Below are 10,271 nucleotides of genomic sequence, written 5' to 3'. Positions count from 1 at the left end.
AAAACAAACAAGATATTTCTTTTTTCTGATCCAATAAACAATTTCTAGTGTACATTTTACAAGCTATGGATGTAATTACTTTCTCTATACACGCATTACCAATTTAACAGTGCAAACAAGATGACAAATTAACATCAGAAACAAGTCAAAAAAGCACAAAAATTAAGATCACAATTTGTGGAAGAAAGATTTAAGGTGGTTTTTTTCTTCAAAGAAAATAAAAAATCAGTGAAGGGACATATGTAGTTTCTGAAGAAGGGTGTGGATATTAGCCAATATTGCCAAGCAATTACTGGTGTACTCCCTAGACCCCTGCATCTTCGACTTGACCTCATCCAAAGCCGTTGACTTCATCTCCTCCAACCCATCCAAGCACGTCTCCTGGTCCGTCATCGCAGCGCTGATCCATGTCTGCAGATCGCTGATCTTGTCCTCCGTCAAAATCTTCTCTTCCGGGCCCACCTCCATCGCCGCCACCGAGTCACCGAGTCGACCCAGCGCGTCATCTATCTGGCTCTGGCAGTCGCGCAAAGCAGCCTCGTTCGAATTCGAAACGATGGTCTTGAAGTTCGTGAGCTCGGCGATGGAGACTCGGAGAGAGAGCTTGAAAATGGCTTCTGGGTCGGTGGGTTTTGGGGAGGTGAGGTTGGATATGCCGGAGAAGCACGATTCGGGGTACCGGGTCACGTTGCACACGGCTTTGAGCATGTCGGCCGAGTTGGATGAAAGTGATGGGGACTCCGGTGGCTCGGTTTCTTTCTCGTGGATCAGCGCCCCGAGCATGAGACCGATGGTTAGAGTCAAGAGGAGGATGGCTAAGATTGCGACGGTGGTGATGAAGGGCTTTCGGGTGACGTTGGTGTTTGTGTTTCGGTGCTGGGATTGATCTTCGAGGTACTGTACTTTGCCGTAACCTTTGAAGACGTTGATGGGATCCATTGTGTGTTTCTTTAGTTTATGGTGTTTGAGTAGATAGGAAGGATACGCAGGCCACAACGTTAGAAGGAAATGAGCATTATAAGTATTGCATATATGACCAAGTCTGGAGTCTTCTTACCTATGCTACTTCAATATTCGAGTAGAAGCTGCAATTCGAGTTCGCGTCGTCTTGAGTTTGAATACTGTCGAGGAATAAGTATAAAGTTATATAAGTTAATTAAAAATTTTTAGACCCTTTAATTTTAATTCGCTAATTTGGCATTGGGTTCATGTCAATTTAGAGGTTGCATTGCCGTCTTTAATTGTCTTGTGTAAGGTTCGCGTCGTCTCGATGCATGAATATAAGACTATATAGGTCAACCATAACTCAACCCATTTAATTAAATGGATTAAAACCTTCAACTTTAACCCATTAATTTTTTGTTGGATTTACAGGTTAAGTCAAAAATTGCCAACCATATATTCGGCGTGACATTACAATGTCAAATACTATCGTCTATCGGCATAGTCATGAATTTAAGTATGGTTGGCAATTTTTTACACGAGCCGCCAACTTGATACGAATCCAACACAAAATTAGCGAGTTATGATTTATGGGTCTAAACCGTTTAATTAAATAGGTTGGGTTAGAGTTTACCTATAAAATCTTATATTCATATTTCGATACGACTCAAACCTAATACGTGATATTTAAGGTTGACAATTTTTTTTACACGACCCGCGAACCCAACACGAACTTAACACAAAATTAGCGATTTTAGATTGAGGGGTCTAACATGTATAATGGATCGGTTAGGGCTGGTCTATTTAGTATTATACTCATGTTTCGACACAATCCGAACTCAACACGCAAATAAAAATTGTCACCCCTAAATTTAAGTACCGCAATTTGGCTTGACTATTTTGAGATCCTCCAATAAAAAATAAACATTGAATATAGCTTCTAGTAAAATAATAATAATAACTAAAATTTCTATCAATCATTTCATCTTTGACGTTTATTTTTTCACCAAAAAAAAAAACTACATTTTTTCATAGGAGGCAAATCAAACTCTAAGTTATGGGTACTAATTTTTGATACAACCTGCAAACCTAACATGAAATTAATGGGTTAGAGTTTGTATAATCAAGTTTGGGTCATTACTAGGTCGACCTGCTTGACCCGTTTGATAAACGTGTCAATCCCAGGTCAACCCGCCCGATTAACTCGTGGATGACTCATTAAAAATTAGATTTGTTTTCAACGTTATAATAAATACAGGTCAAACAGGTCGTGTTTGGACCAAAATTGATCAAACGAGTCAAGTTGAGTTGACCCAATATGACATGTTTATTGAATATGTTATGCGGGTCAAATCGAGTCAACCTCACATTACTCATTTACTATACATGTCAAGCGGGTCGTGTTAGGTCACATGCCGAATCATGTCAAAGTTTACGGGTTTAACTAAATGTGTCATGTTAGGGTTAATCTTTAACAGGTTGACGAGCTAAGCGAATCAACCTAAAACTAACACGCTAACCCAAATTATCAACCCTGCTCTAAGTAGGGCCAATTTTACATGGAGAGAAGGTACCCAGCTCATTCAATTAACTAGTTAACAAGTAGTAGGTTGGGTATTACTTCAAAAGTAATGTTATACATTATATTTTTGTCTCCCACAATTCTGACATGATAACATTTCTCTTACTCCAAAGAATCCAGGCCCACACGCCAGATTTTTTTTATTTTTTTTATTTTTAATTAAAAAACAAAAGATCCATTAGAATAAACTAGAAAACATTACAATTTATAGAGCTCTGTATTACGATATATTTTATCAGTTGTTATTTTAGTTAAGTTTTTGTTAATTAGTTTCATTTCTGTTATTCAGTTTTGTATGAGATGGATCCTAGCTGTACAGTCGAGTTGGATTCTTTGTCTTAGTATAAATATTTGACTCTCGGTTGTAATTCATTTACGCACTTTTATCAATACAAGAATATTTTTTTTTTCTTCTCTCAAACACTTTCTTCTCTCCAAACTTTCTTTCATCACTTTCCTTTCTAAAAGTCAATATGGTATCAGAGCAACCGTCAATGGCGTCTGGCTCTTTTTCTTTTGCATTCTCTGATTCTTCTAGTCCTTATTACCTTCATCACGGGGACAGTCCCGGCTTCGTTCTCGTTTCTCAACTTCTCCAAGGAGACAATTATCATACTTGGAGTCGCTCGATGATCATGGCTTTAACAGCCAAGAATAAGCTCAAATTTGTCGATGGATCACTGAAGAAACCATCTACTGAGCTTGAAAATGAATTTCATGCATGGAATCGCAGCAATAATATGGTGTTATCCTGGATCTTGAATTCTGTGTCCAAGGATATTGCGACGAGTGTAATCTACATCAATTCGACTGAAGAAATGTGAACCGATTTAAATGATCGTTTTTCACAGAAGAACGGGCCTCGGATTTTTCAATTGCAGAAGGCAATTTCTTCTCACTCGCAATAGAACCTCTCTGTCAGTGAGTATTATACTCGACTCAAGAGGCTTTGGGATGAATTGACCAATTACAGGCCAATTCCACTGTGTTCCTGTGATACTCCGAAAATTCTTGTTGATCATTATCATCAAGATTACGTTTTTCAGTTCCTCATGGGACTGAATGACAGTTTTGCTCAAATCCGAGGGCAAATTCTCCTTATTGATCCATTGCCATCGATCAATAAAGTGTTTTCTCTAGTGATTCAGGAGAAAAGGCAGCACGTGATTTCTGTTAATCCTGTTCAAGTTGAAACTGCTGCACTGCTGACGAAGACTGCTTCACAGTACCAGAATCAGCCGAATCGTACTGGCAAACCACCGTTTCGCAAAGAAAGACCTATATGTACTCACTGTGGTTTACTCGGTCACACAATGGAGAAATGTTACAAGCTCCATGGTTATCCCCCAGGGTACACATTCAACAAGAACAAGCTGAATTCTTCTTCAGCTAATCAAGTTCAAGAAGCTGATCAACCTTTCCAGGTCCCTCAGCTGTCTATATCTCAAGAGCAGATTCAACAGCTGCTGGCTCTAATCAAGCTGTCCACTTCCAATTCAGTTGCTGAAGTTTCATTACCTTCAGCACATCAAGTCGTCAACTCTCAGGACCATTTGTTTTCTAATATGGGAGGTAATGGTTTTCATTCCATTCCTTTTTCTTTTGCTTCTTTCCTTTCAAAATTGAAGCATTCTATGGTTAATTCTGTAATTTCCTCTGCTTCTGTTTCTGTTTCTTTGGATATGAAGCATTCCATGTTTTCAACTTCACATTTACCTCCGCATATTTCATCTATTAATCTTCATTCTTGGATTATCGATACTGGTGCTACTGATCATATGATCAGTACAGTATCATTATTCACTTCAATTAATGCAACCATTTCTTCTCGTGTAAAATTACCAAATGGCAATTTTGCCATGGTTACTCATATCGGTACAGTTAAGCTTTCTGAACATCTTATTTTACATGATGTTCTTTGCGTTCCTTCTTTCTCTTTCAACTTGATTTCGGCTAGCAAGTTGATTAAATCTCTTAATTGTTGTCTAATCTTTCTTGCTAATTTCTGTTTCATACAGAGTTTGTTGGATTGGATGACGATTGGAGTGGGTAGACAGCACGGTAGTCTCTTCTATTTGATGCATAAACCACGTTTACATTCTGCACAGGTTTACTCTGCTTCAATAAAGAATACTTCTAATGACATATGGCATTATAGGTTAGGTCATTTGTCACAATCTAGAATGAAATTGTTAGAAAATTTCATTTCTTCTGTTCCTTGTAGTACTGATTCTGTTTGTACAGTTTGCCCTCTGGCAAAACAGCATAAGCTTCCTTTTCCATCTAGTATTTCTGTTTCACAGGCCTCATTTGATCTGATTCATTGTGATCTATGGGGTCCTTTTAATGTGAAATCCAATAATAATGCTAGTTTTTTTTTTACAATTGTGGATGATTTTAGTCGTTTCACTTGGGTTGTTTTGTTACATTCTAAATCCCAAACTCGTTCTTTCATTCAATACTTCTTTCAAATGGTTGAAACTCAATTTCATACCAAAGTTAAATGTTTACGTTCGGATAATGGGGTTGAATTTGATATGGTAGAATTTTTTATGGCTAAAGGAGTTATTCATCATCGATCTCGTGTTGAAACTCCTCAGCAAAACTCCATTGTTGAACGTAAACATCAACACCTTTTAAATGTAGCTCGTGCCTTGCGTTTCCAATCACATCTTCCTTTACATTTTTGGGGTGATTGTGTCCTTACAGCCTTTCACCTCATTAATAGACTTCCAACTCCTTTACCATCAAATAAATCTCCTTATGAGATATTATTTTCTAAACCTCCTTCTTATTCATATTTGCGGGTCTTTGGATGTCTTTGTTTTGCTTCAACTTTAACAAGAAATCGTCATAATTTTGATTCTAGAGCTATTCCTTGTTTGTTTTTGGGATATCCAGCTGGTGTCAAAGGTTTCAAGTTGCTTAACTTACAAACTAAGTCCACTTTTCTATCTTGGAATATGATTTTTCATGAGTCTATTTTTCCTTGTAAATCATTTTCTAAATCTGATTCCTTAGATTTTAATCATTCTGTTTTACCTCATTCTTTTTTTGATTTTCCAGAATCTGTTTCTCATCCTATTCCACATATTCCTTCACATACTCCCTCTGTTCCTATTCCACATACTTCGTTAGATAATGCAGATTTTGTTCCAAATTCAGTTTCTGTCTCTACTGATCCTATTTTTGTTCGACGATCTACTCGTGTTAAATGTAAACCTGGTTATTTGCAACAATATCACTGTAAGCTTGCCACTCACCCATCTTCTTCATTCTCTACTGACGAACAAGGTATTCCTTATTCCTTTTCATCTTGCATTGCTTATGACAAACTTTCTTATACTCATAAACATTTTTGTCTTAGTCTTTCTTCTCATGTTGAACCGAAATATTTTTACCAAGCCGTTAAATCACAGTCTTGGATAGATGCTATGCATGCTGAGATATCTGCACTTGAACTTAATAATACTTGGACAATTGTTGACTTACCCTCTCATAAGCAACCCATTGGTTGTAAATGGGTTTATAAACTCAAGTACAAGGCCGATGGCTCTATAGAGCGTCACAAGGCCAGGCTTGTTGCCAAGGGGTACACACAGTGTGAGGGCCTGGATTACTATGACACTTTTTCTCCAGTTGCTAAGCTCACTACTGTGAGAATTTTACTTGCTGTTGCTGTTGCCAAAAATTGGTTTTTACACCAATTAGATGTGAATAATGCCTTTTTACATGGCGATTTACCCGAAGAGGTTTATATGACTCTTCCTCCCGGTTTTGATTGTCACAGGACTTTATTACCTGCTGGTTGTAAACAGGACACCTCCAAAGTCTATAAATTGAACAAGTCTTTGTACGGTTTAAAACAGGCTTCAAGACAGTGGTTCTCCAAATTCTCTACCACTTTACTTAATTCGGGTTTTAACCAATCTCGCTCTGATTATTCTTTGTTTACCCGGGTTCAAGGTTCTTCCTTTGTGATTCTATTGGTTTATGTTGACGATATTATCTTGGCCAGCAATGACTCTCAAGCTATTTCTCAGTTGACAGTGTTTTTGAACAATCAGTTTAAGTTGAAAGACCTCGGCCCTCTGAAATTTTTTCTTGGTTTAGAGGTTGCCCGAAGTGCTCAAGGTATTTCTGTTTCTCAACGAAAGTATACCTTAGAAATCATTGATGATTGTGATCTCCTTGCTTCTAAGCCTGCAAAATTTTCCATGGAGTCAAACTTGAAGTTATCTCAGTCTGATGGTGTTTTGCTTGAAGACCCATCAGTTTTTCGAAGATTAATTGGTCGTCTTCTCTACTTGACAATCACACACCTGGACATCTCATATGCAGTGCAGAAACTTAGTCAGTTTATGGCTCATCCTAGACAGCCCCATCTTGATGCAGCATACAGAATTTTGAGATACCTTAAAGGGTCTCCTGGTCAAGGTCTTTTCTTCTCAGCTTCTTCCACTTTTCACTTAAAGGCTTTTTGTGATTCGGATTGGGTAGGATGTCTGGACACCCGCCGTTCCATTACTGGCTTTTGCGTTTTCTTGGGAGAGTCTCTTATTTCCTGGAAATCCAAGAAACAACATCCTGTTTCTCGATCTTCCGCTGAAGCAGAATACCAATCCATGGCTTCCACAGCATGTGAGATTGTTTGCTGTAAACCCGGTTTTCCATGAGAGGACCAAGCACATTGAGCTTGATTGCCATCTTGTTCGGGACAAAATACAAGAAGGCATTCTACAGACTCTTCACATTCATACTCAGCATCAGGTTGCTGATATATTCACCAAGCCTTTCAATTGCTCAAGTCCAAGATGAATGTTATTGACATATTCCCTTCATCTTGAGGGGGGGGGGGGGGGGGTATTACGATATATTTTATCAGTTGTTATTTTAGTTAAGTTTTTGTTAATTAGTTTCATTTCTGTTATTCAGTTTTGTATGAGCTGGATCCTAACTGTACAGTCGAGTTGGATTCTTTGTCTTAGTATAAATATTTGACTCTCGGTTGTAATTCATTTACGCACTTTTATCAATACTAGAAGATTTTTTTTCTTCTCTCAAACACTTTCTTCTCTCCAAACTTTCTTTCATCACTTTCCTTTCTAAAAGTCAATACTCTGCAGGTAAAAGAAGACAACCAAAAAACCAAATGCTATTGACGGTCGCAACTGACAAGGTATGAGCAAATAAGCACATCCCACATACAAATAACAAGCCTAAAAGGCTTATCAATGACGGCTGAAATTATGCTAGCAATCCTCAATAACAAGTTTCCGCTATCATTGGGCTCCAAATGCACATTTTAAATCCAAGGAAAGACAGATTGTACATGAATAACAACCAGCTAATTCTATTCTCTCAAATAAAGCAATGCTAAATAGTGCAGGCAAAATATTGAAAGTCCAACAGAAGTTGAGACACAAGTCCTACGAGTATTACTAGCAAAATTCCTAATATACGCCTCTCTCATTCCTCGTCCTCTTCCTCTGCATCTCCACCACCAGCCTTCTTAGCAGCGGCCTTCTGATTCTTTCGCTTCACTCTTCCAGGTCGTCCACCACCAAATGGACTGGTAAGTGAGAAATCAATGTGCTTCTGTGAATCAATCTTCACCATGAAAGATGCAATATTCACAACCTGCCTCCCAACCCTGCCCAACCGAAAACATCCAGCATTGTTAGAGCATATGGCCCTTAATTCTATATAGCAGCCAAAGTCATTAAATGTAGGAGTTTAAAGTTCAAAATTTTGTTGATAGAAATAGACTGATTCTCCATTATACACCAACAGCATTTTTTTTTAGTGCAGAAATCATTCTTTAGAAGCGGGGGCAAAACATCAGGGCACTTTCGGAAACACCAGTGACTGTAGGAATCAGTTGCATTTGGCTGGGTGAGATTTTAACAGGGCTACTATACCTATACGGGAATAACCTTTGATACAATTTTCCCAACTCTTCTTCTAAGAAAAAGAAAAACTAAATTGGGATTTTTACACAGTACAGGACATGGGAATTAAGCATCAATATGCAGGCAGCTAATTACATACAAGCTAAAGGAAATCAACATACAAAATAAAGGAAGAAGAACCCAAGCTATTGCCTAATTTCATTCGTACATATTTTCTGAATATTTTTTTGACTCGGAGTAGTTCTCCTAGGAAAAAGATACTGTATTTATTGGACAGACTTAGAAGGCTAATCATTTGGACCAATACCAACATCAAACATTGTAGCAAGTAGTTATTCTGCATTTATCATACAAAAAATATTACTTTACCTGATATGCCTCTGCCTAATGAGCACTCGAGCATGGTGGATGGACTTGGCCATGCCTGACTTAAAGACTAGTGTCTGAAGACGGCGCTCAAGGAAGTTCTCTACAGTCAGAGCCAGGACATAATCGAGCTTGTTCTGACTCTCATCCAAAAGCCCATAGCTGTTCATCCTCCGGAGAAGAGCCTCACCCTCAAAGATACGACGGGGGTTCTTCTCATCAAGGGTCAGAAGCATCCTCGCATTGTTACGAATACGGCTCAGAGCATACTGAACCCTCCAGAGCTCTCTCTTGCATCGCAGCCCATACTCTCCGACGAGCTTCAGCTCAGCATCCAACCGTTCCTTCTCATATGGACGGCGGGGCTTCTTAAAGGTCTTCCCATCTGCATAAAACTCAGAGTTTCTTATATGTAATTTTTAGTAAACACCTCAAAGTGATCTGTTAACTTATGCTGTGCTAAATTTTGAGCTAAATGCAGAAAGATATTAGAAAATAGCTCTCTATTTAGCTGATGAGAAACCTTGATGAGAAAAAGGACTAAGTCTAAATCCCAACATGGCTGCTCTTATGGGTATCTAATACAATGAAAAATTACTCAACTAAGCATGGTATTAACAATTTGCTTAGTTTCAGAGAAAATAAAGAAAGAGAAGAAATTAAGACTCTCTTTAGCTGAAAAAAAATATGAAGATAAAGGAAGATCCTTCAATCCTACATTTTCCAACGTTGTATAGTTTCTAACGCAACTCACAACCCTTTGTAGAATTACTTGACACAATTGAGTTTGCCCTTTTCTGATAAACCAAACAACAGAAACTGAATGGCATCCAAATTGAATTTCACCCATTAGACCTCAAACTTCCCCGCAACCAAACAACGCCTATTATTCTGAATCTAAAACTTCCAGCCATTATTTGAAACCCCAGAACCCCAAACCCCACCTTTCATCAATTTTCTCAGTACCCAAACAAGGATTAAAATTTAGAAAGAACAAAAAAAAAAGGTACATCAACACCAACGATTCAAGCATCACAAAAATTAAAAAATATATGTGAGATATATATAGTAGACAATGAAAGAATACGATGGTTTTAAGAGCAAGGGCTTACAGTTGCGGTAGAACGAGACGTTCACCATGGCTCCCTCTTGATCGCTCGCTCGCTCCCTTGCTAGGGTCAGCTTAGAGAAAAAAGTGAAAGCTTGGTTCTTTGGTGCTTAATAAGGGAACACTAAAACCCTACTCCTGGGTTTCAAAAAAAATAAAAAACCCTTACTCCTGGAATTACATACAAACTAGGCGTTGCCAAACGCTGGGGTTTAAGGCCTTTCTGACGTTGGGAGAGACCCATGGTTCACTTAGGCCCAACTTAAGACGGAGCTTTTAAGCAGAGTAATGGATCCCTTGATTGCTTTGCCCCCATCCCCCCTTGGGCCGGCAATTCAGGTTTGCGGGCCAAGATCGACCC

The 10,271-nt window shown here is 38.4% G+C and overlaps 2 protein-coding genes across 2 annotated transcripts; both read right to left on the bottom strand.

Moving 5' to 3' along the window:
- On the bottom strand, positions 1-1,054 carry LOC133876005 (pectinesterase 1). The gene has a single exon (XM_062314302.1). It carries the CDS (start codon positions 937-939, stop codon positions 226-228), a length of 714 nt encoding a protein of 237 aa, XP_062170286.1. The 5' UTR covers positions 940-1,054; the 3' UTR covers positions 1-225.
- Positions 1,055-7,651: 6,597 nt separating this feature from the next.
- LOC133875475 (small ribosomal subunit protein uS4y-like) lies at positions 7,652-10,071 on the bottom strand. The gene is made up of 3 exons (XM_062313621.1): positions 9,915-10,071; positions 8,806-9,187; positions 7,652-8,177 (listed from the first exon to the last, which is right to left on the bottom strand). The coding sequence occupies exons 1-3, from the start codon at positions 9,940-9,942 to the stop codon at positions 7,994-7,996; spliced, it is 594 nt and encodes a 197-aa protein (XP_062169605.1). The 5' UTR covers positions 9,943-10,071; the 3' UTR covers positions 7,652-7,993.
- Positions 10,072-10,271: the final 200 nt, after the last annotated feature.

Source organism: Alnus glutinosa, chromosome 8 (assembly GCF_958979055.1).
Source record: "Alnus glutinosa chromosome 8, dhAlnGlut1.1, whole genome shotgun sequence".
Classification (NCBI taxonomy): Eukaryota; Viridiplantae; Streptophyta; class Magnoliopsida; order Fagales; family Betulaceae; genus Alnus; species Alnus glutinosa.
Note: the sequence above shows the minus strand (reverse complement) of the source record. Positions and strands in the feature narration are given on the sequence as shown.